Raw genomic sequence first — 25,692 nt, forward strand, 5'->3', positions numbered from 1 at the left:
TTCTGTGGGGTGAGTGGGTGGGGGGGTGGGGGGGGGGGGGGGGGGGGGGGGGGGATCCTGCGCACTGGGCAGTTCCAGAGAAAGTGGAATTGGAAGTGAAAGAGTTTACTCCATTTCAGGTCTAGGCTTCTCCTGCCTCTACTTTATAGCTCACTGATTTCACCCGGAACTGTGGCGAGGGATCCCTAGGGATGCATTAAGTCACTAAATACCACTGGATTTTCAAACCAAACACTGATCTTTGCATGCCTGTCTGTCTTCATTCTCTCCTCCTCAAACTAAAACACTTTGAAACCCCACTGTCCAAAAAACACACCAGAATATAATGTGGCCTCAGACATACAAAGGTGAGCCTGATGACATTTATTTTCAAGACTCTGGTTTGAATTCAGAGGTTTTATCGATTGTACATATTTAGCATAAAGCAATGACTGAGATTTAAGAAGCGATGTTTGGGTTCTTCTTTATACCATTCATGTGTCTTACAACCCTACCCCATAAAAACTTGCAGATTTCACAAGTTATTTGTTTCCCTTATCTGAGAACTTCATGTCTCTTCATCCTTTTCTTGCTATTAAAATCTTAAACCCAACGGTACATCCGTTCAGGGCGCTCCAACAGATAATATTCAACATTCCTTTATCCCTCGACCTACCTTTTTCATGGTACTTTCACACGTCACAACAACTTTACTATTTCTGTTACAAACATCTGTAATTTCAGGCCAGGACATGACACCTTTAGCTACTACAGCGTCACCGGACATCACCCAGAGGCGCTTTCAGCGACCTGGCGTGCTCCAGATGCCCACGGGGAAAAGGCCGGGAAAGCCCAGACCCACCGCTCCCATTGGCATTGGCCAGGCACGACACCAAAGGCTTCCCAGGAGTACACACAGCGATGAAATTCCCGCTGGGAACAACCAAACACAGGCCTCGCTCCGCTGCGGCCATGCCGACCGTGCAGCCCGACCGCCCCGGGCACCCCGCGCTCACCTTCCCGAGGCTGCGGCCCTTCCCTGCCGCTCACCGCGGGCGCCGACGAAAAAGCGGCGCGTCCCCAGCGAGGCGTGGCTGGGGCCCCGCCGGCGGCCCGGGACAGCAGAGCCTGGGACAGCAGAGCCCCGCAGCTCAGCCCGGCCCGGCAGCACCGCCCGGCCCGCGCCGCCATCCCGGCCCCGCCGCGCTCCTCCCGCGGCCCCGCCCGGCGCGACGGCGGCCGGCTCGGGCCCGGCCCCGCACGGGCGAACGCGGCAGCGCCGCCCTCACGGAACTCCTTAGGGCTCGTTCTGCCGCGGGAGGAGCTGCAGGGTCCCTGGCGCTGCTGTGGAGCCCTGAGCTGGGAATATCCCGGGTTGGAAACGTATCCTGACCCTGCACGGACACCCCGACAGTCCCACCCTGTGCATCCCTGAGAGCGTTGTCCAAACGCTCCCGGAGCTCTGGCAGCCTTGGGACCGTGACCATTCCCTGGGGAGCCTGGGCAGTGCCCGACACCCTCTGGGGGAAGGACCTTTTCTGATATCCAGCCTAAACCTCTGACACAACTTCAGGCCATTCCCAAAGTCCTGTTCCTGGTGACAGCAGAGATCGGAGCTGCCCCTCTGCTTCCCCTCATGAGGAAGCAGCAGAGGGGCCATGAGGGGCCCCTTCAGTCTCCTCCAAGTCAAGTTTTTTCCCCTCACAAGTTAAAACACAACTTCTCCCCTCAGTCTCCTACAATTTATTTTTGGGGGATTTACTTTTTCTCCCCATAACCGAAGGGAAGGAGGACTGGTGAAAACAGCCATACAATACAGTTCAGAACAGATCTGTACAGCAACTAATGAAGAAAAGTTTAAGTCAGTGTAGCTGTAAATTGAAACACAATAGCCAATAAAATTTGCTAGGATAAAGTACAGTCCTGTGTATTTCTTAAAACTAGTAATCAAAACCTTCTGCTATAAGTTTGATGGCATTAATCTTTCCTTCAGGCTGTTCAACCAGAGCTTCCTGTCTCACATTCACCTCTTCCCACAAGGTCTTCAAGCCTCCTTTTTTTGGTGCAGAACAAATTGAATTGTGCTGGGCTACATCTGAGACATGCTAAACACCTTATCTGAATGACAATGCACTGTGACTTTTCTAGCAAAGGCACTGAAAAAGGGATTCAAGGTTTTGACTTGCATTTCATAGTGAAAGAGCTTCAAATTAAAAGTAATCTAAACAGCTGTCTGGAAAGTCCTGTATTAAAGACATGGATACTGCTCAGAGCTGGGGCCTTAGAACTCACTAAGAATGAAGTGAAATACCAACAGACACATTGAGATTTTCCTCTGGAACACAGCATGGAACCTCCTTTTCAAGGGGAAGCTCCTTTCAGCTCTCCTAATGTTTTAGGCACAAAATGAATCTTGATAGGGCAACAAAACTGTTGGTAGCACAGGTGGTCCTAGTAAACTGCCCAGATTTCCAAGTCTGGTTGAAAAAGTTGTGCACAATTTTACCCATGATGTATTTATTTTGTGTAAAATATACCAGTATATCATCCTGAAGGACAGAAAATGTAAGAGGAGAAAAAAAAATCTTAAAAAAAACATGTAAACAGAAAGAACTATGTGATTTGTTTGTATCTAGAAAACCAAAACATTGACAAACATCATGTGGAATCAGAACAAGGAGAATTGAATGCCTCTGAATGTTTTTCCTTACTGGAAAATTGACTTCCTGCTCCATTTGCTTCTCTTTCCTGCTTTCAAACTGGACTTTTCAGTCATAAACTAGTAATTGAATTTTCCTCTCTGTTGCAGCACAACCAACCAGAGTCCAGCATCTTTTCTCAATGGCCACATTCCAGAGGAGGCATTTATATTTAGTAATATTTTATAAAATTTGGAAAGCAACACATTCCCATACATTCACCACCTGCTGGTTATAATGGGAGGAGATCCACGGCTGTCTCAGCCGATGAGCTCTTTGCTCTGCTGGTGACACCGTGGCCAGCACTGACCTGCAATGTCAGTGTTAGTGCCTCCAAGACCCCAGGAATTTCAGTGCTCTCTTACAGCAAAAGTTGGTGCTGATTTGTAGAGGAATTTTTAACAGAGGGCCTCTCCCATTTGGCTACCAGGCCTTTTCCAATCTTCCACTGCATTTGATTTCAGAGACGCTTAGGAAGAGGAATTTGGCATCTTCCTGCCTTGGGAAAAATCATCAGGAGGAGGAGGGGCAATAAAACCAGTATGGAATTGAAAACTATTTTCTGAAGGGCTTGAGTGTGGGATGGCAGGCAAGACAATGAGTGTTAAAGTTGTGAAATTCTGAAAGTGTGAACCAGTTCATAAAACCCCAGTTACTGAGCACTGGAGGGGAACAGGGTTTGGCTGCTCATATGCTTATCAAGGACTATGTTATGATCATGGAAAACGTGTCACCCAAAGGTGACTGTCCTTCCAGAGCTGGGCAAGGCCAGTCGTGGCTGATTCCGTTATAACGGCTGTGGCTGAGGGTGCCGAGTGCCCACTGGGCAGCCAGCAGGTGACACCGATCTGTGCCAGCCTTGTTGATCTGCAGGAGGGTAGGAAGGCTCTGCAGAGGGACCTGGACAGGCTGCACGGGATGTGGTTCAGCAAGGCCCGTGATGTGGTTCAGTGCTGGGTGCTGCACTTGGGCCACAGTGATTCTCAGCTGGTAGAGCTCTGTTACAAAATTGGGGGCAGAGGTTCTTGGTTGTCTGTTGGTGTCAGTTGCGTCTGGCAGTCCTTCAGTTGTCCCTTGGGTCACCCACAGACCTGCAGAACCTTTGGGCTGGTCGTGTTGTGAAGGGTCAGCCTTGCTGCTGCCTGGGTGGAAGGCCCCCGACCAAGGTAAGGACATTCCCCATCTCCCTGGATTTTCTCCAGAGCACAGAGATGCTCAGCAGCTGACTGCAGCCACATGTATTGACAGTGTTGACAAGACAAGCTGAGGCTCCACTGCTGGAACTCAAAAAGCTCCCCCATCCCTCCCCCAACATCTCATCTCATCTGTCTGAGGGCACTGCCCTCCTCCCTCAATATTTTCCTTCTGCTTCAAAGCTCAAGGTCAAGTCAAGGATGCAGGGACCCTCTTGGTCTGCTTTTCTGACACTTCCATGGACAGCAGGAAGTACAGCTAATTTCAGGGATCAGTGGGGCACATACTGCTCCCTCAGTTTGCAGCTTATCTGCACTGGTGACATCGGTCTCCAGCTGTGAACAGGACACTCATCTTTCTGTAGACAGAAATGTCTGTCTGAAATACTCAGACCATTCCTAAAAATCTGCATGAAACTTAATGTTCTTTGCCATGCCACATAGTGTCACCATATATTTCTGACCCTTTACTATGAAGTCTACTGCTCTAAGGAGTATGGAGACTACTTAGAGTTATCTTTTATTGATTACTTTGGGCTTTTCACACAGAGTTGTTTAACAAAACCTTTTCTCTCCTCTCTGTCTGCAGCCTGAGCAAAAGATGTAGCCGAGTTTGCTCGCAGCATGGATAACAGCAGTGGTCCTGTTCTTCTCCTTACCTTGCTCCTGCTGCAGAACACGAGCAGCCCCAAAGCCTCCTCCCCTCCTGCTGGCTACGAGATGGCAGAACCTCCAGCCCCATGCACCGGCCCCAGCAGGAACCACTCTCTGGTAGAGTACGGGCTGAGGCCGGGGGAAATCACAGCTGCCAGCGTGGTTTGGGGAGTGCTGTGGCTGATCTCTGTCTTGGGAAACTTCCTTGTTTGCTTAGTGATCCACAGGAGCAGGAGGACACAGTCCACCACCAACTACTTTGTGGTGTCCATGGCCTGTGCCGACCTGGTGAGCAGCGTGGGGAGCGCGCCCTTCCTGCTGCTGCAGCTGAGCTCCGGGCGGTGGATGCTGGGCAGCGGCGTGTGCCGGCTGGTCAGGTACATCCAGTACCTCACGCCCGGGGTCCAGATCTACGTGCTCCTCGCCATCAGCGTGGATCGATGCTACACTCTCATCCATCCCATGAATTTCAGAGTTTCCAGGGAGAAAGCCAAGAGAATGACTCTGGTCTCTTGGCTCTGTGGTGCTCTGTTTGCATCACCGGCCTGTTTTCTCTATGGCTCCAGCAGTGACCACCACTGCAACTTTTTCCTCCCTAGTTCTTGGCTAGGAGCTGTCTCTGGTGTCATCCAACTCTCAGTGCTGTTGCTTTTGATTCCATCACTCCTCATTATCCTCTGCTACCAGAAACTCTTCACCTACATTTGGAGAAGTGGCACTGAGTACACAGCTGGAAGGAGGACAGTGAATCTTGTCTTAAGAAGAAAAGTGAAAACTGTCAAGATGTTCTTCATCTTTGTCTTGAATTTTCTTCTGTCCTGGCTGCCTTTCTTCATGGTACAGTTGTGGCACCCACAGGAAACAGACTACAGAAAGAGCTCCTTGCTTTTCCTGGCCATCACCTGGATCTCTTTCAGTTCCTCAGCCTCTAAGCCAACCCTCTTCTACATCTATAATGCAAACTTCAGAAGAGGAATGCAAGAAATTTGTTGCATGTGGAAATACCCCAGAAGCAACATCTACACCATTACTACTAATTCCAGGACAGCTGAAAATAATCACGTTATCCCAGCCCAACCTCATCAAAGACTCCACTGTGATGCTTTTAGCAGAGAAGTCAAGGAGCATGAGCTTTCCAGGCCTGGTGAGTCCAATCCCACAAATATATTTGCCAAGAGGGTTTCATTACTTTGAGAAGGAATGGATGAGCTGTGGGGATGCTATGTTCCCCAAGAAGAAAGACAATCTTTCACTCTTTTGAAGCAATAAATAGCTACATATTTTAGACCAGCTCCTCAGGTTGAAAAAAATAAACATTCTGTATTATTTAATGGCTTGGGTTTGATGCATTTTTTCTATTTTATTTCAGTTTTCATGTTCTGCTTTGGGAAACTCCTTTCCTGGAATCTACGAGTCCTTACACTCTCTGTCTGTAGGGAGAAAAGGGAAAGAAAGAAATACCGCTTGTTACAATCCCTGAAAGGGATGGGCCGTAGTGTAGAAATGCCTAAATCCACCCAAAGACACCTAGGCTTCCTTCCAGTATGTCCCTGGGGATATTCCTGCACTGGGCTTGTCCCTCTTCTTCAGACCCCACTGGTCTGGTGGACGGGGTGGTGTTGGGTTAATGGCTTGACTGGATGTTCTAAGGGGGCTTTTCCAACCTAAACAATTCTAGGATTCTGTCTCCTTCCAGTCTTCCTGTGCCTCCATTTCTCTTTGGGAATAACCTCCTCCTGGAAAAGTCACGGCAGCTTCAGCAGGGTTTGATTGCAGAAGGTGTTCCTGGACAAACTTCCAACTCACAGCTCAGGACTCCTCCTCCACACAGGCCCAGTGGAGAAGCCTCAGGCTCTGCCATCCTGGGGCCTGTTCCAGTGTGTGGCTGTGGAGCCACAGAGCCATGATTCCATTGCATGGAGTCATGGAATATCCTGGGTTGGAAGGGAGCCCTGGTCCTGCACACCCCAACAATCCTGCCCTGTGCATCCCTGAGAGCATTTTCCAAATGCCCCTGGAGCACTGGCAGCCTTGGGGCTGTGGCCATTCCCTGGGGACCCTTTCCCTGATATCCAGCCTAAACCTCCCCTGACCCAGCTCCAGCCATTCCCTCGTGTCCTGTTCCTGGTCCCAGAGAGCAGAGATCATATCTGCCCCTCTGCTGTCCCTTGAGAGGAAGCTGCAAACCCTGCTGAGGGCTCCCCTCAGTCTCATTCAAGTAAGTTTTCTCCCCTCACAACTAAAAATACAACTTCTCAGTCACTGCATGCCATTTGTCTCCCCAAAACAGGCACAGGCTCTTTCAACAACCTCTGTAAGCAAAGCTCTGTAGATTTTTTCAAGAAAACACAAATGGATTCATCCCTGGGAACATTTTCCCCATGGAAACAAGATGGTGACGCTGTCATGTCTAAATCTGGACTAGGTAGTGCTGCTTTTCTTAAATTTCAGCTGTTGTTCCTGTGCCTCTGGACTTACTTGTGCAGATGTTAATTGGGGTTTTTGGTAGCAATATGCTTGTGCCCCTGCCTGTGCTCAGGAGTTCTGGTTTTAATCAGTTTGTTTCATATTACAACAGGGTTGTAATGTATTTTATCCTTTCATTACTAATACAGCATCTCACAATGACTTAATCCACTTTAGCACAATTATTGGTCAGAATATATTATGAATGATGGACAGTAATTACTACTGTTATTTAAAGTATAAACTTTGCAATTACAGATTTCCACAAGATTTTTGGTAATTTTACAAATTTTGAGATATGGAATGTCCATCCATTGTTAACAGCTGATGAAAAAGGACAAGGAAAGACATGATGGAATTTTTTGTAGCAGTGTCTGATAAATGTTCAAAGCTAAAATGAATTATTTAAATTATGTAAATCTTTGTATTCTCAAAGTTAATTCTGAAATGAACATGTCCAGAGATCAAAGACAGTGAGGCATCTGAGTGAGCATTTGGGCTTGAACACCCAAAAAACCTGAAAATTGTGGATTTTACATTCTGAGCTAAAAATTGAATTGTTAGCAGGAGTAAGGTGCATGGACACACCTCTAGAGGATATACATTCCTCATGCTGTACATTTGGGATATAAAGTGGCACTGAATATCATATAATGCATTCATAAGTATCTCTTATAAATAATAACTGCTTTTCCAATAAAAAAAAGTGTAAATGTTTGCATCTTCATTTTCAGTATATGTATCAGATGTACCCCATTGTCCTCACCATGAGGAGTCATTGTCAAGGCTGAGAGAAATGCTGTGTTATTTCCACACCCCTCTGCTCCTATACATCCTCAGGACAGACACTTTGCAAGCCAGTTTGTGCACCTGAATGCCAGATGGAGAGTGCTCAGGGTTGGAGAACTCTTTGGTTTATAGTGGTACTTGATATAATTAGTGCATTTTACAAATACTCAACAATGCCTTAAGCCAGTCTTACTGATCTTCTGAAGTCCTGCTCTATATTCTCACTAGAACATTCTTACTTAGAAGTCACTCAGAATTTTATCTTATTTTCCACATTAGGGTAACATAAGAAGAGACCTTTTGTTATTGAAAGTATGTAGTGCCAGTCCCAGAACAAGATCAGCTGCAGATGCTACATGTTAGCTTTGAGTTCCTGTTTCACGACTTCATTGTGGGTCACTTGCATGTCTTGGGTTCCAGTATCAAAAGTTATTGATTTATTTTTAAATCCTCTCAAAATTTTTCTGGTTTTCTTAGAAAGAAGCCAGGAAGTCACAATTATTGTTTACAAGTCAGCTTTCAGTAGAGTGATCCATGTTCAGCACACTGCTGCTTTTGGTAAATTTTACTCCAGATGAACATCAAATGAACACCCTCTTGCTCAGGAGAGTGCTTTTAAAGAAATATTTATGGGATGTTCTAGTTGCTAGAACACATAGCTATCAAGCTCTCTCACTACTTCCACAATCCTTACTTCCAAGTCAGCTTCTTTTCTACCACAAATTTTAAACAGATCTTATCACAGATACGTTTATTTAGATTGCCTGGATTCTGACAAGCTAAACACAGTCCCAGATTTCCAAAAGGTGGACAAAACTGAAGTGCCTCAGATGCCAAGTGTCTTTGCTGAGCTCATCATATCCAGCTGAATGTGTTAATTCTGGGAAGAATGTAGCATCTGCTTCTCTGCTGGAAACATCCTGAGTGAAATTCTGAGCACCCAGAGTGGTGGGGTGGTACTCACCAGGGAGCTCTCCACCCTTCTGTGTGCAGGAGAGCTAAGCCTGGCTTATTGGGATTGCTTGGAATGCAGTGGGAAGACCCTTGGCCAGCCTTTGTGCTTGTGCTTTTTAAATCTTTGCAGAACACACTAAGCCTGACTTTCTGGTCATGCTGCACGTATGCACTGCATGTTACGTGCTCTGGAATCAGTGAGGGGTTTAGAACTGCCAGAGAAAGCAATAGACAGCTCTCTCAAAAAATTACAGGAGATGGAAGTAAGAAATAAGAAAATATGCTCCACTTTGAGCATGAGGTGAATCATTTCAGAAGAGTTACTGCCTGAATCTCCCGCTTAGCTGAGAAAGAAGGTAAAGTAGAGCTGGTACATTAAGAGTTTAAAGTTCAGTTTACTGCTCTTTAATATCAGCTTGGTAATCAACTGAAGGTTGTATAAACGAGCCCACAGCTCACAGAAAAGAAGCTTTGTGGAAACTTTAGATAAAATTAATAAAATGTCTTAGTTGACTTTTTTAAACTCATATATGTAAATGTAAAAATGCCCAACTGCACTTACCCTGAAAGGATCATTGTCATCTTTTCAAACTGCCTCTTCAGTTGTAACACACAGCTCCTATGTAAAGAGTCTCTCCTGAAGCAATAGTTCTATTTTGGTCAATGTTTTCAGATATACTTGAAATAAGCACCCACTTTTCATGGTATTCAGTTACAACCCTAGAACCAATAACAGTATCCTTTTCCTCCAGTGCATCACTAATGATTTAAACAAACCCAATCAAACAATGCTGGGACACTTAATATAATTGAAGAAAGGAATCAAGTAACAGCTGAGGTTCACTATGCAAGAATTTATATTGTCTCTTATTATGTGAAGGTTCTCTGTGCCTCCTATCTGGTTACCTCTTCAGCAGTGACCATAGGGAACCTATTTCATGCAGTAATTTTGTCTTCCTTTAATGCAACATAAGCATAACAACAGATACTTTGCTCTACATGGTAGCAGTTTATTTAAGTTCATCTGCTTTATTAATATCTGGATATTGAAATGCTGTGGTTTTATATAAAACTATACTATAATTTATAATTAAAGAATTCTGCTGGCCTAGTGAAGAGCACTTAAACTGCACATCAAGATTGTCCAGGTGGAATAACATGAGAACAGTGAAATTTGGCTGCATCATTCTTAAAATGACTCTCATGAAATGCATTATAGTTATTGTTTGACTTCCCATAGTGCGTCAAATGGCAAACGAGATGCTGACATTTGTCCAATAGAAATTATTTGAAACTCTTGAACTATGGTGCAAAAGTCATGGAATCAAAACCTTTCCCAGTTCCAGCAGAGGAAAACACACTTCTTTGTCAGCTCTTTCACCCAGTTCTTCAGCTTTCATCTTCCCCCCTCCTTGTAGTGAGAGACAACCTAAAATAGCAACAGGATACCGATCTAAGAGGCTGAGGCACAGAGTGTGTATGTTCTTCATGAAAAACTGAAATGTATCCTGAATGACTGTGGAATAATAGTTCAGCCATGCAAGTGATTTGCTTAGCTGAGATTTTTCACATACACACACAAAGATAAGCTGAATACTTGACATCCTTGCTGAAATTAAAAATGCGATGGTTTTTTAGGAGATGTGTGTTGGATGGCTGTGGACTCATCAGGACTCATAGTTACCTAATGGTGGTGAGATGTGATTTTTGGGTGGGTGGGGGTCTGGGGCAGGGCAGGGGGTTGTTGAGCAGGGTCTCTTTGCTTTCTCCAGGGTGCTGAATCCCATGGGTACCACTGAACGTCCTTTGGAAAGGGATACATTCTCAGGGTATGGTTCCAATTGTGCTTTGCTGGTTTTGTTTTGGGATGGTTACAGATGTCGGTTATCAGCAGGGCTTATTTTAAAAGAGCTACCTATTTTCCTCTGTCTGCATGGTCAAAAGTGGCTGAATAGCTTTTTAACCAACCAGTCAAAAGCAGAGCTAGAGATTTTCAGAATAAAATTTAGGCCCAGGTACTTACAATGTTGATGAATTTTCAAGAAAGGAAAGGGACAGGTATTGTAGGAACAGCCAGACAAACTGACCTGAAAGTTGTTACTAGTTCCCCCTCTAATGGTCATATGAATTAAGTGATTTTTTTAATTTCCATCAGGCAGATTGAGTTTATTATAGTCAGCATAACAACAATAGTTTTGATCTTACTGTATGACTTAGTATAAGTTTTATACATTTATGATAATTCTAAGATCTATACATTCATGATATGCATCATATTATGAGATGTACACTTTCTTCACATCACGGCTGTTAAGAAGTTCAGGCATTTCTTAAAGAACTTGCATCTTCTGTTCATTTTCCCAATAAAATATTTTAGTTTTAGTTTGAACAGAGGGGAAAAAACCTTCATAAGTGCAGGAGTCAGGTTAATTTCTTACAGCATTCCACCATGGAAATGAGAGATTTATGGAATTCTTAGACACTACTCTGGGTCAAGCAGTCAGCCTTGTAGACTATCTATGTTAGTACAAAAATAATTAAGCACTGCCAGCACTCATAAAAGGCAATTTGTCACATCATATCTTTCCCTGTGTGGTAAAATTCTACAATACATCACTTGGCAAACTTTTGGAGAGAATGGAAGCCCAGTGTCTCAATCTGGACATGCACCATCTTTCCAATACCACCACAGTGTACAAGTCATGATAATCTTAGTTTACGTTCAGCATATCCCTGTGAAGGAGAATAATGGTGTTCATGGTGCACATTAAATAGACTGCCAAGTGCTCCACAGATAACTGAACTGTGTAACAGATTGGCAAGACAAATATTGCCCCATTACAGTTCAAAAATAAAAAGTATAGAGGGTACTTTTAAGTGAACTCAGAGCTGAAGCTCCATTTCATGATTCTTAATTACCTTTGTTTACAGTCCCTTGTAAGAGCCCACCAGGCTGGGAAGCTGAATCAGAGAGCAAGGGCTGGATTTTTGCCCATTTAAAGGTGTTCTGGATACCACCAGCTGGGTTTGTGCCCCAGTATGATCACTGTTAAGTTCCCACAGCTGGCCCTGAGGGCTGTGTGGCACTTAGCAGTGCCCAGCTCCTGGCTATCAGTGCTGGCAGCTCTGCAGATCCAGAGCAGATTTTCAAGAGCACTGATGCAGAGAGCTTACGTCCAGAGAATGGAATCTGGGATGGACAGAGGGGTGCGGGAATGTTTTCCAAGTCTCATTTATTATTTACTCTTCAAGATATTTTCTAGCATTAAGGGTTCTATATTATCTGTCTCTTGCATGACTCATTAACACTTTCCTCCTAAAACACAGCCCCCAGAGGAGACAGTGATGGGTTGTGCCAGTGGTGCTCTGTTTAGGTTTGTCTCTGAGAAGTGCCTCCTCCTCAAGAAGGGGCTCAAAAGTGCATCTCAGAGCCAGACATTTCTCTGTGCCTTCCCATCCCGGCCTTCTGGTTATAAATTCCCAGGTCTAGTGCTAAATGCAGTGCTGTCAGGGTGAGGAAGATGTGCCCTCTGAGCACGGGGGTGGCACCAGGCCCACCAAAATGAAACACATGAAGTGAGCCCAGCCACAGAAGTCACACTCCTGTATATACACAGTTGCAGAATGCTGTGTGCATCTGTAGTTACCAGTGAACACTTCAGCATTTAGACATCCCTAAAATCATGCCTTTGATGTAGGTCATAAATTAGTGAAGTGACTAATTGCCTTTTGAGATTTTGACCCAAAGATGCAATATACTGCTTTTGGGGGTGTGTGAAGGAATGAGTTCAAGTCTTACACCTCTCACTCTATTAAAATCTTATCATTAAATCATTTCCTCAACCAAGAAATAGGAGTCAGCTGCTCTGGTTTAATTTCTGCTGGGGTTTCAAACCTGCTGCTATTAATGTTGAGGTTTTGCATTTGCAGTAAAGCTGGGTACTACTATTCCCTCAAAGGAAATTTATTTTTAATAATAAAATATCCATGAAAATTACTTCTTGGTTGGTTGATGGTTGATGGGTTGATTGGTTGGTTGGTTGGGGGTTTTTGTTTGGTTCATCGGGGTTTTTTCTATATTTTTTTTCCCTCCATACTTTGGCTAGTTCTGTAGAGCTTGAGTAATTACATTCAGGAGAGGTCAGAGGTGAGGAGAGATGGAAATTTTTTCATTTAGCAAATTACTGTCTGAAAAAGTTAATACAACAGAGAATATAAAAGTATTAATTGATGCAGCAAAGATTTCAGGAAGAAGCAAAAACCTGGAGAAGGATTTTTGTGGCTCCAGTCAGGTATCAGTTCTCAATGACCACTCACCTGCAGTAGCACGTGGAATAATGTATTCAATTCTGTGACACAGCACAACTGAGCAACACAGCATCCAAAGAAAATGTTCTGGATGGGTTGGCTTTTAGATCAGACTACATGTATCATGTATCAAGAAAAGAGAAAGGAACTGAAAGGGTTTGGGTTTGGGTTTTTTGTTTTGTTTTGGAGATTTTGCAGTGATATGGAAATATAACTAGGAAATGAAGAAATAACTTTCTGGAATAATCTTTCCAAGTAAAGCCCCATGAACAGTTAAGTTAATGTGCAATGGCAGCATTCCCCCACTGATGATAACCATAGGGTGAAAGGTGTACCTTTGTTCCATTCTCAAACTCCTGGCTCTGGAAAAGTGGGAAGCTTAAGTTTGGAATGTTGGCATTGAAGACAACAGTCTGATTTCTGTTACAAGAGGGAGGAAAGGAGAGAAATAGAAGTATTCACTTTGTCCTTCCTGATTAGAAAGGTCAACAATAAAATGGAGAGTTGGATGCTGGAATGGTTATGTTTGGGATTCTCTTCCTCCCAAATTAATATAAAAAAATGACCTGGAGCTCAAAAGGGCAGCAACATGAGAGAATCCTGATTTTCCAGTACTTGATGTAACAATGAAGCGCTGCTTTTGGCTTTGTCAAATCTTTGATGGAAAAATCCCTGAGCAACTGAAGCTGCTGTTTAGACTTTCCCAGTATGAACAGAGGATGCAGAGCCTCCAGCTTGCCACAGGCATCACCTAATTCAGTGTTTAAAGATGTGCAGTAAGGAAAGGCTGCTTTTAATGCATTGCAATGAAGTGTCTGCAGATAAGAAAAAGCCTGGGAGGGAAGTTAAGCTGTTGCTTGTGATTGCTGGTTTTGACAGCAGGAAGAGACAGAAGTAACTTCTCTCTGAAATCATCCAAACTGTTCCCGATTCTTTCTGTGCCTTTTGCAAGGGCAGCCATATAAGGCAGCCCAAAGGGAGGGCCCCTGCCTTGCTCAGGGTGGGACTTGGGGAGCTGTGGGCAGAGCCGGGCAGCAGCTCCTCTCCTGCACCTCTCCAGGGACTCCAGGGTGTGCAGCAGCCGCCAGGAGAGGGATACGCCTGGAGAAAGTAGGTGCTGTTTGCCAGCTGCTTTCAGGTTTTTCTGTGTGTGTCTGTGGGATGCCATGTGTGGATGGAGCAGCCCAGGAAAGGTGTTCCAGGCGGCTGTGCTTGCAGCTCTGCCTAGCCAGCCTCCTCCAGGCAGCCTCAGCACCCCAGAGTGAACAGATGTTCTTCGAGGTGCTTCTCAGGGACCTGCTGCAGGCTGACTGGGATGAAGGGCTTTGTGCTTTAATGTTTGCACCCTCCAGCTGCTCATTAAGAGAGCTGCTGAGGGAAGGGATGTATTTCTCTCTTTGCACTAGGACTGATGTGGAAATGTGAACTGATGCTCACCTTTCCATGAGCAGTGTTAAGAAATGAGCCCTGTGTAGGAAAGTCAAGTTAAAGTGAATGCATGTAAATACTTTGTGAAATAACTTGGAGGGCTCTGTTCAGATGTACTACACTGAGAGTTCATTCACTACACATGAGGAGCTTTAAGCAACAGCAAAAATAGGCTTAATTTAAAAAAGGGGGGTGTGTGTGAAGGCTGAAATTGTCTCTCTAAAATATTCTACCGAGGCTAAAGTAACTGAATATGGGGTGTAAGAAATAAGGCAGTTCAAAAAAAGACATCCACTCTCAGTCTTAGAAAATTATTAATGTTGCTTCTAAGAAATTGCTGCTCTGTATTAGCAGAAATTGAATTCTGCTTTATGAAATACATATTGATCTAGAAGAACCCTATTGTCTTTTCTATTTTGTTTAGATACTTGTTTGAGAGTAGCCAAATTAGCTGCAAACATGAAAGGGCTTGGAGAAAATTGAGGATCAGGCCAGGAGTCTTTGATCTTTGCCCTCGTAGCAATATTAACCTCCCAGTATCAGTTATCATTAATGGCATCCTCCTTTTTACACTTGAGAAAAGTTGTTCCAGAGTACTGTGGACTGCAAGATCGGGTCCTGTGAGGTGACTGAAATAATTTTTTTAAGTCTTAAATTCTTCCTGTAATATTGATGCTCTAGATAAGTTCTCTTGAGGTGTAGGTGTTGAAGTTCAAAGCCTCATTCAGGTGTGTTTTGGGCAACACTTCATTTCTGATCAGGGCACTTCAAGAACTGCTCAGCTTAAAGTAATCTGGTAGGATCAGCTCTCCCTGCTACTGCACAAGTATTTAAACACACTGTTTAAATAGTTCTAGGCTTTCTTCTTAACAATGTAATTTTGAAATTAATTTTCTTTGCTTCCTCCAGAAATCTCAACCCCTTTCCTTTCCCAGACTCCTGTTCCTTCTGTTGTTACTATCTCATACGTTTTTCTGACTTAGTTTCAGAGGATGTGAGTGACAGCAGGTGACAGGCTGGCAGCTCGCACTTGTGTCACAGAGAAGCTCCGTGATAACAGCACAAAGTCATCTTATCAGCTGCTGGAGAACCTTGGGCACAGAAGACATCCAATCCCTCCTTCATGATTTTAAATATTGATCAGAGACAGCAATACCTGGCTGTTGTTGCGGGATGTCCTGTGGTGGTGCAGAAACTGCTGCGTACCCAGAGTGCAACCACCGTGGGCAGGATCAAGGCTCCACTCTCCAGCTGAGCACTCTGAGTGGAAATAGCAGATCTGCAGCGTTGTTGGAAGTCAGGGGGAATCTCAGCACCATGCAGTATTCTCCTGTGGCACTGAACCCAGAGTCCTCCATGGATAAGGGAGCCAGGATTCCCCAGAGCCCCGGGGATGGCACAAAGGCTGCAGCCTGCTCGGACAGTGGAGCCAGCAGGGCCCGGACCACGGAGTGCTTCCAGAGCCAATATCTGACCAAAACCAGCACCCAGGGACAGGTCTACAACTTCCTGGAAAGGCCCAGTGGGTGGAAGTGTTTTATCTATCATTTTGCTGTGTAAGTACCTACATTTTCACATGATCTTTGGTGTAAGAAAAATTGGAAACTGCCCATTTAATCAAGGCAGGGGAAAAGCCAGTTCCTCAAAGAAGCAGCCACTTTACCAGTTACAGGGAAGGCTTTTTATTCTTCAAATGATCTTTGTTTTCAAGGATGTACAGGTATATTTGGTATTTCTGAGGACAAGTCCTCTCTTCTCCTGGCAGTTGTGACTGCTGATTGAGCTGCTTTACACTGTTGCAGCTTCAGACACTGCAGTTTTTAGCAGATGTGGCAGGTCCAGCTGTGATCAGACACATTCTGCTCTTTTGTTTTGCTCATGTTAAAGAGCCAAAACAAGTAATTTGTTAGACAAATATATAACATTACTGGTTTGAATTGATTTATAGTCATGAACATGAAATGAGTACAAACTTAGTGAAATGTTTTTCATTATACCATGTAGGTAGTACATGGAAGGAGGCAATTAAGGCTTCCATTTACCCTTGTAAAGCAGTGGTTGATATATTAATCCAGCTGTTACTGTTTTCTTTGGTTGCTTATGGTATCTGTCAAGCTTAGCAAGACCTCAATTACTGTTCTGAATGGTGCTTAACAGAAAGATAATTTGTCATCTTAGCTGTAGAAAGGGTCCAGTTGTGCTCTCACAGAGACCAGAGCAAGTGTTACTGGCCAGCTGAGCCGAAAGGCCTTGCTTTTATTATAAAATTAGCATATTTCCTAAAGAAATGCAGAGTGTTGAAATTACTCTGTTTGTCTGAGATAAACTATGGCCTGATTGTATTTTGGGAAAAAGCCCATTATCAGTGGCTGCAGTCAGGAACTTTCCAGAGAAACATGGTAATTCTAGGGATGAACCCTAATGCTTCTATTTAGCATAAAATAGATAGTCTCATTAATACTTGCTTCCTTTCCCCCCTCAATATCATATACTTATTTTTGAAAGAATTTTTTGATGAATGAAATTTCTCCAAGCAAAAAGATAAAGCCTCTTTCAAGGACTAGGCTTATAGCATGCTTTATTCCTAAGGACTAAAAAGATGTGATTTGTGTAGATTTAAATATATGAATAGTCATGATTTAAGCCTAGTTGAGACTACTAATCCTGCTAAAATTCATTTGTTTCATCATCTGTGTTGCTTTTATCCCCAGCTGAGGTTGACCTTTAATATGCACTTTTTTATTCTGAAATGGGCATTAAGATAAAATTTAAAAAAACTCTACACCCCCACAGTACTAGAAAATTCGAGAAAATACTGATAATACCAACAGCAACTGTTTTTTAAAGGATTCTTACCATTTACATGAAAGAATATGTAAATTGAGTGCTCTTAAAAGTTATTTGTCTTTGAGGCTCCTAGAAAGGAAACATTTGAAACAGCTTTTGGCAAGCATTTTGTCTCAAGGATATTTTTGCTAATAATTATCCCAGTAACTACATGATGTGTTCATTTAAATAACAAGTTTCTGTTTTGGAAAGAACATGCCTTACAAGATTGTATATCATTACAGCAAAACATTGCTAAAAAAATAAACTACTAATCTAAAATACACTTAATGTTATAATTAGAACAACCTGTAATTTATTTTTAAACAGCTTCCCGTGTTTTATGTGTGGGTTTGGAGGTAACTTAAGTGCAGCTGATTGATGGTGATGGTTATGACTATCTTCCTAACAAATCCAAACTTTCAAGTACATGGCTGATATTTGTGTAGCCTGGAGGAGCTGGATGTGCTCTGTCCTTTCTGTTCTTCATGTGCCACAAAGATCACACAACTCATGGACAAACTTGGGGGAACTTTCTGTCCAAGAGGAACTGGAGTCTGTCTGTTCTGATCTGGAGTCAGTTCTGCTAGAAAGAACCTGACTTTCCAAAACCAGGCAAGGTGAGGGAACAGCAAGTGCTCCAGGAGGTGACCTCTTCTCATTCTGAAATTACCAAGATAATCGCCGATAACACTTGTAGAAAGTTTCTTTTAAGGGAATAAGCTCAGGGTTCTTATGGAGCTTTATAACGGTGTTAGAAAAGGGAATTATTTTTGCCTAATTAAATTCTAGAATTTGTATTATTTTAGTGGAGTGGAGTTTTTGTGGAGGCTGAAATAATGGCTTCAAAACAAAATGTTTGAAGGGGTGAGTGGATTTACTTGAGAATACCTCCTGCTGGTCTTGAAAACCTTCTCATTTGGATACTTTTCTGGTTTGGGACTGTGAAATGCTTCACTTCCAAAAAGCCCGGTAGAGTAGAGGATTTCACTTAGCAAGAGCTGAGGGCTTGAGAAGCAGCTGCTCCATGAACTGAAAATGTATTTATCCAAACCAAGCAATTCCTGTGGCTATGTAAGAGCCTTGGGCTGTTGGAGATCACCTGTGTTAGAGCCCAGCTATTTGCTGTGAGGTCCTTAGTCCAGAAAAAGCAGCATGTGCCTGGCTTGGAATAATTTCTAAACTCAGCTATGCACTTGCTTAAATCACATCCAAATGTCAGGTCTTAGGGTATAGCCCTCATGTTTTGTCTCTTTAAAGAAAAATACAACTTGTAGTGGTGATGAGTTATTTATGACAGTGACCTTACTTGGCAAACCTACACATTTAAATAATTTAATTAAATAATTTAATTTAATAATTTAAAAGGTCGAGTCTTACTTATGTGATGGATATATTTCTGAAGCCTCCATCCATTTAGTGACTACTGGAATGGCTCCAGTGTAGGCTGGAATGTTGTGTCCACCTGGCTGGCTGTCACTTACCACTGTTCTGTGAGCCACAGAGGCCACCTTGTGTCAGCCCGAGGTGATGTCGCAGTGTGGGTTCCAGGCAGGAAATCCCTGAGTGTGCCCACGATCCACAGTATTTTCCCTGTCAGTTACACCCCGCTCACTGCAGTCCAGCCCCCTTTTCATATCTTTTCCATTTCTCTTGAGCATGCAGGGACTGCTAGTTTTGGTCTTTTGTGCTGCTCTTGCCTGGGTAGATGAATTTTTCAGTTAAAAAGCCAAAGACTTAGTGGGAATCTGGGTTCATTTGGACTAAGAAGTGAGGGAGCAGGACAACTGGCTAATACTGAGTGTGGTGAAAGTGGGAGAAAGGAGAACCGAGGACTGAGACACTGAGGTCCATGTTGGTTTGTGTGGAAGCTGAGACTGCTGCCAGTGATGCTGAAACTGGAAGAAAACAATACAAGAGTAGAGTGGCTCAAGAACACAGAGAATCTGACTTAAGCAGGAGGCACACAGGAAAAAAGAACAGGTTGTGCAGATCAGAAAGCTGGATACAGGCACAAAGGGGACAGCTGAAAAGGGTCAAGAAGCTCGGAGAGCCACTGGGAGGAAGAGGGATAGGACACAACAGCTGGGAGCTAGGGAAAGCGGGAGTGTGGAATTCATGATGGGACAAGGAACCTTTCACCCACAGGCAACTAATTTGAATCTTGTCCAAGTCAATAGTTCAATAGAAGAAGAAGCAGTGATGGCTGTGGGGAGATACAAAAGGAGCTGTTGGTCCCAGTCCAGTTCTTAGCAAATGGATGTCACATCACCCCTGGAGTCAGCACAGCTGGAAGGGCTGCTCTCAGGCACTGGAGAAACCTCAGGCTGGCTGGGCGTGGAGGCAAGTCCAAGGCAAGAGGGAGGTCCAGGAGAGGGACTCTCAACTGTGTTCTCAGGCCTGCCATTTTCTTGTGTGTAACACTGCTAAAGCTGAAGTGAGAACTTGCAGCTGTTCCTGGTCACTTTGTGCTGGTTTGGCTGCTTGTTAAATGAGTGTTAGACCTTGCTCTCATTCAAAAGGTAGACCAGCCTTTGTATCCCATAACCTCCTTTGGGATGAGGTGAGCTGATCTAACAGCTCATGGCTAACAAGCCAGCACAGATTCTGCTCCCCTTGTCCACCTCCAGCACTCAGCTTGCTCCTGCCAGCTGTAGTTGTCCTTCGAGAGTTAAACTTGGAGTTACACTTGGATAGCCTGTTCAACTTTTGGCACCAGCAGAAGCCTACCCCAGTGGGAAAGAGTGGATGGTCTTCAGTCAGGTTAGTACTGCACATGAAGCGCCTTGAAACACTTCTCCACTCTCGTTTTCTCAGTGGATCAAAATTACTTGTTGAATTTCATATAAAATTGTGCATAATAGTTGCAAAGTAACATTGCAAATCATCTGGCAAGTACTGCAGACCACCTGGTTTGACTGCAAAACATTTCATAAATGCAGAGTTTGGGTAGCCATAAAGTCTGCTCCGCAGGCTGCCTTGAGATTTCTGGGGCAACAACTCCTCCAAATGGTGACTTAGAGAGGGTAATGGCTCTTGCTCCAAAATATTCCAATGGGATGCTGCCTGTCTCTGGGAATTGTGTGATCAACAGGGAAAATGTCTTCCCTAGAGTATGGTTTCCCAAGAGCTGGCATGGTGGTTTACCAATGCCAAAAGGCTTTGGTGCCCCTCTGCCACCTTCCCTTCTTCTCTTCTGGACACACATTTCTGCTGCACAGCTCATGTTTCTTCTGGCACTCACTGGAGCCCTCCTACGCTTCATCAGCTCCCTGTAATGGCAGGAATCTAGATCAGCAGGAAATGAGGAGCTTTTGGGACCTTAAGGAGTTGCAGCATGTCAGCAAGTGGTCTAATGGGGCTGCAACCAGCACTAACACAGTTGGCCAAGACTGGAATGGAATGAGGCAAAGTTCTCTCTTTTTTTTTTTTTTTTTTTTTTTTTTTCCCCACCAGAGAGCTGTGGTGTGGGCTCAGTTTTATACGAAAACATGCCCTAGATTTACTTTGTTACCCCTCTCCTCCTCCACACTGACTCCCACAGCTCCTTCAAAGAGAAGCACGTGTGCACACACACACACACTCACACACACACACACACACACACACACAAACACACATACACTTACCTGTTCCTGGCAGTTTGTTAAAGAAAAAAACCTCCACTGAAGAGTTACTGCTGAATAATTCAAATTATTATTTGAATAATCCTTACAAAAATGTGAACAACATCAATAACACCACAGACTTAAAACTTCATGAGGAAAGTACAAAAAGATCAAAAAACATGTTTATAAAAGGGGGGCCTAGCCAGAAGTGGGTTTTTTCCTTTAGGAAAGATTCTGTGTACCAATGTCTGTGTCACTGTGAGTAGTACATAAACAAGTGAATTCAGATTATTCGGACAAACTTAAAATTGCAATTTTTTCCTATTATTGTTTCTCCTCAGACTTTGCTTTCTCAGGTTTTTTTACTTCCTCCAACTCCATGTAAGAAATGCTAGTCGTGTTCTGTTAATGAAATTGCAGTAGTTCAGAGCCACCATTCTGACTGATATTCCATTTTTGTTTGGCGTACAACTGTTGCTGATGTAAAGAACTTTAAAAGGCAAAAAATGCAAGGGTCTAGTGGTTCCATTTAATAGGGCACTTGCCTTCATATATTTTGATTCTTTAGTGTAGCAGCTCTTTAGTGAACTGAAATAAGTTAGCACAGTGTTCTCCAGCTCCTGTTTTTATCTGGAAGTGAAGCATATTACCCATTATTTATAACTGTTTATCTCAAAGGGACTGTCAAATTCCCATTTTTGTCCTTTCCACAATTATCTCTAGAATGCAAGCAGATATTTTGCTTTTTCCAATGATGTGATTGTAATATGACCAACACAAGCAAGAACTAAAGTTCAGAGTAATTATAAGCACATGTCTGGTTTTGAGATTCTGGCTTTGACCTTGATGTCACAGCTTAATATTGGACATGGTGTACTTTCATAAGAGTAAGGCTTATTATTGTTATTATTATTATTCATTACTTCATTAATTCATTATTATATTATTACTCATTACTTATTGTGTTCAGGGTGTTTCTTGCCAGCATAACAGTTACTTATTTGGAATTTTATATAGAAATGTCACTGACAAAGTTTTCAGTTTAGAATTACAATGGCTAGTTTTCATCTGTGTACTAACTTCTGGGAGGTACTAAGCAGATGTCTCTGATGACAAGCTTCAGGTACCAAAAGAGGAGCAGTATTGAAGAGCAGAAACTCAAGAACTCCTTATACATTAAAGTGGGATGTTCTTCTTACTAATTTGTTGCATGGATGAGATGGTGGAATGGCTGAAGTTGCTAATGAAGGTTCACTGATATTAAAGAAAATTGTCACTAGGGTTCTGTAAAGTTACAGGATTTGGTTGTTCTAAAAATACGTGGGGGTAGTTACTAATTTTTAACCTCTCTCCCTAAGGAAATGAGGTTTCTGCAACTGCACTGTCTGAGCATGTCTGTCTCAAAGGGCCTTACCAAAAATCTTTGAGCCAGCTGGCAAGTTCCAGCTAACATGGACAGGGGATGAGACATGTCAGAGATACTGTGCTTCTTCTCATTTGGTTAAAACAGACATTTGTCTAGAGGAGAGAGAAATCAATATCCCCAAGATGAGAACAATTCACTTGGAGGTCCTTTGGATTGTTTGGCACTAAGGAGTCTTTTCAGGAGAGAGATGCTAGGAAAGCTCCTAAGGAAGAACTTGGATCTGGGAGTACTTTGTGTCAGGCACCGTTACCTAACCACAGGGCACAAAGCCACAGCATGAGTAAGTTCTATTTTCATTTTTTGAATTATTGATGACTTTTTCCGTCATTTCTGTAAGAAATTCAATCCATCTTATTCCAGAAGCTCAATTTTCTAATAATCTGAGCAATTAATATACATTAACATCTGCCCCCACGGGCTAATGTTGTTTCTGTAGTGAAAATAAATACTGTAGCCATTGCTGTGGTGCTGTTGATGGAATTTGGTTTTGCTTTTCTGTTCTTACAGAAACCAGCAAAATAAAAATATATTCCTTGATATTAATGTTACAATTGCTCATGAACCTGAGGACTCCATGTGGTACCAAATTCAAGAAGAAAAGTGATGATCAAGCTGGCATTAACTCAGCAGATGTCTTCTCACAGCTTCATTATATACATTTGTTCTTTCCCTTTCCTTCTTCTGCACCCAAGAGACATTATTTAATGTGAGTACTATGAGGAAGCTGGTGCTGCATTTTGAATGGTGGATGGAATTTCCTGTTCCCTTGGAGGTGGGTCCTAAATCACATGCCAAAACCTACTGACTTTTGTGTTACAATCAAGGTTGGAGATAAAAGTATCAGAATCATCAACACTGAAGTCATGATGATGAACTGGTTTTGTCACTGTTTAAAGAACTGATTATGTCTCTTCTAGAAAGTCTTAGCTGTAGAATCAGAATGGAAGATTGCAAGACATGCAAAGATAAGAGAAACACAGAAGCACAGACGTCAGTGGAAGATACAGGCACTCGGTGGAATCAAGGAGCTTAAATCCAAGGAAAGGCAGGGCATTAAGTAAAAAGCTTCAGTAAAATCAGTGCTCCTGGTGATTGTAAGGGATGCACGAATGCAATTTGTCAGTTCTGAAGTACTGCCAGATAAACTCATAGAAAAACCGAAATCCAAATCTTAGTGCTCTTCAAAGAACAGCAATTAAGTTAGGTTGTCAAATGTTTGGAAATGTGAAGTGCTCTTCTAATGGAGCTGTGGATGTTTTACAAATAACATCCAACAGCATGGGTCAGTAGATCCAGAAAGCTGGTTTCATGTGGGAGATTTTTTTGTAGGATGTGTGCCTCATGCTGTGGTTTGAACAGCATTGGTTTTAGGTGTTGGTCCAGCCCTGTTTGTGATGAATTCTGTATATGCAGGTAATTTCACTATTTGTAAGTGAAATTTTAAATTCCCTTGGTGTTGTAGAAATATTGACTTACTATTTTGGAGAGGAACCAGGAGGGCAACTTCATGTTATGTGCAATGGAGCTATTGGGCATTTCTGGGTGCAACTCAGAAGAGACAGCTGAAAACAGATATCCTCAGTATATCCATGCAATAGGTTGGATTTTCCTTTGGTTGAGGGCTTCAAAGCTCTGAAAATATTTTATTCTAGGTAGAAAAAAGAAAATCAGATATGGCCAAATTCTCTGCTAGGCATGATCCCTGTTAGTAGAGTCCAAACCTAGGCAGGTTTCCATTAAAACGTGTCTGGTCTCCTTCTCCACTTCTGCTGAAACCAACACATTCCCAGACTATTTCTAACTTTAACATACTGGTATTTTCAGCAGAAAAATTGTCCCTTTACCAAAATTTCCAACCAACTCTAATTTGTGTATGATCGCATATGGATAAGCATAAGACATTTCAAAGGCACATCAAACCTCAGGAGCCTGGAAACAGATTTATGAGAGAACTGAGGGACATCAAAACTTCCCCATAAAGGCACAGGGACAACCTTCTCTTCATGACCTAGAAAATCCTTCGGATAACAAAAATATGTAAGGACTAGGAGTGAGGTTTTATTCAGGGCAGCAGGAATGCTTTTCAGAAGCACATGGCTATTCAACATGAGACAGCAGAGTCCCATTTAGAAGAAAGTGTTTCATTCACTCAGGAATGAGAACATGCACTTTTAGAGTATGAAAAAAGAAAAAAATGCTCTCCTTAGTTTTCCTGCCACAAAATGACCAGTTAAAATAGAAAGCAGCCCATGCCGCTGGAGCCCCTCAAAGAAATTTCTGTTTGCTAAACTCATTTATTGTCCCTAACAACAGCCTGACTTAGAGCTTTTGGTCTCCTTTAGACAACTCTGTAGTCTGTCATCCAGAAAAAAGCTGAAACTCCAGTGGGTGTAGTTGCACATAGATTTACTTGACATATTAGCCTAAATTCAGTGAATTTTTCTTTTAATTTAAGTCCAGCTGAAGCAACTGAATTTCTTCTCCCCTACTGTGATAGTAGGTTGGAACATTTTGGTTTAGTTTCTTAGACTCATGGGACAGTTTGGGTTGGAAGGGAACTTACAGATCATTGAATTCCACACCCTGCCATGGGCAGGGATACTTCCAGTAAAGCAGGCTGCTCAAAGCTTCTGGAGAAAATAGCAGATAGAATAAAGGATTATCTAAGGAAGCTAAAAGGCAGGGTTTCCATGTACTTTCAACTGGAACATGTAGAAGCAATTTGTAGTTACCTACCTGGAGGGCTTTCACAGAGTGAAGAGAGGCACAGTAGCTCAGTTTTGAGGAAGGAACAGGACACATCTGGCGGTGTTAAAATCATCAGCAACCATGGTCCAGGACTCTCAGTTCTACAGAGCATGGGTTTTGATAGCTTTTCCATAACAATTTTTGTTGATTTGCTTTCATTATAGAGCTCATATTTTTCTAATAATGTTTTTTTCTCTAAACAAAACTTTGCAGAGTCAACAAAGTTTGGTAAAGCCCAGAAGGCCACAAAGCTACTGTTTTGTGCTTGGTTGCCAAGGAGTATATCTCTGTCTGTGAATTTACAAGTTTGTCCCCTCCCCACCCATCCCTTTTTTGTTGTCCAAGAGATAACATTCCCACGAGCATCTGGTATATCAGCACTTCAAGTACACTTATCTGCAGGAGATAAACACAAAGCCCCACATGCACAGTTTTGCTAGAAATGGAATTATTTGCTCCTAAACTTAAAAGGAGGAATTATGACTACTCCTCCTTTAATAACTTCCATTAGGCTTGTCTTCCATGGAAAATAAGTTTGTTACAGCGTGACCTTTGAAATGTTCACCCTGGAGAAAGTGCTTGACATCATTTTGCTCTCAGTGTTAACCTCCTAG

General features: G+C 43.0%; 3 protein-coding genes across 4 annotated transcripts in view; 2 read left to right on the top strand and 1 right to left on the bottom strand.

Annotated features, from left to right (window-relative positions):
• The window catches only part of MRPS35 (mitochondrial ribosomal protein S35), a 13,610-nt gene extending 12,403 nt beyond the window's left edge, over nucleotides 1-1,207 (bottom strand). For both annotated transcript variants that reach the window (XM_041485982.1, XM_041485983.1), the window contains exon 1: nucleotides 996-1,207. In XM_041485982.1, coding sequence (XP_041341916.1) covers nucleotides 996-1,170 — 175 coding nt within the window. In that variant the 5' untranslated portion in view covers nucleotides 1,171-1,207. The remainder of the gene's footprint in view (nucleotides 1-995) is intronic.
• A 3,282-nt stretch (nucleotides 1,208-4,489) lies between these two features.
• On the top strand, nucleotides 4,490-5,719 carry LOC121363540 (probable G-protein coupled receptor 19). Its single transcript, XM_041485941.1, has one exon. The coding sequence runs from the start codon at nucleotides 4,496-4,498 to the stop codon at nucleotides 5,717-5,719; it is 1,224 nt and encodes a 407-aa protein (XP_041341875.1). The 5' UTR covers nucleotides 4,490-4,495.
• Nucleotides 5,720-15,643: 9,924 nt separating this feature from the next.
• The window catches only part of LOC121363541 (potassium voltage-gated channel subfamily KQT member 1-like), a 74,472-nt gene continuing 64,423 nt past the window's right edge, over nucleotides 15,644-25,692 (top strand). The window contains exon 1 of the mRNA XM_041485942.1: nucleotides 15,644-16,026. Within this exon, the coding sequence (XP_041341876.1) occupies nucleotides 15,644-16,026 (383 nt within the window). The remainder of the gene's footprint in view (nucleotides 16,027-25,692) is intronic.

This window comes from Pyrgilauda ruficollis, unplaced genomic scaffold (assembly GCF_017590135.1).
Source record: "Pyrgilauda ruficollis isolate IOZ18807 unplaced genomic scaffold, ASM1759013v1 scaffold73, whole genome shotgun sequence".
Taxonomy (NCBI): Eukaryota; Metazoa; Chordata; class Aves; order Passeriformes; family Passeridae; genus Pyrgilauda; species Pyrgilauda ruficollis.

Coding starts and splice junctions, on each gene's coding strand:
- LOC121363540 (XM_041485941.1), top strand. CDS start 4,496: ATGGATAACAGCAGTGGTCCTGTTCTTCTCCTTACCTTGCTCCTGCTG.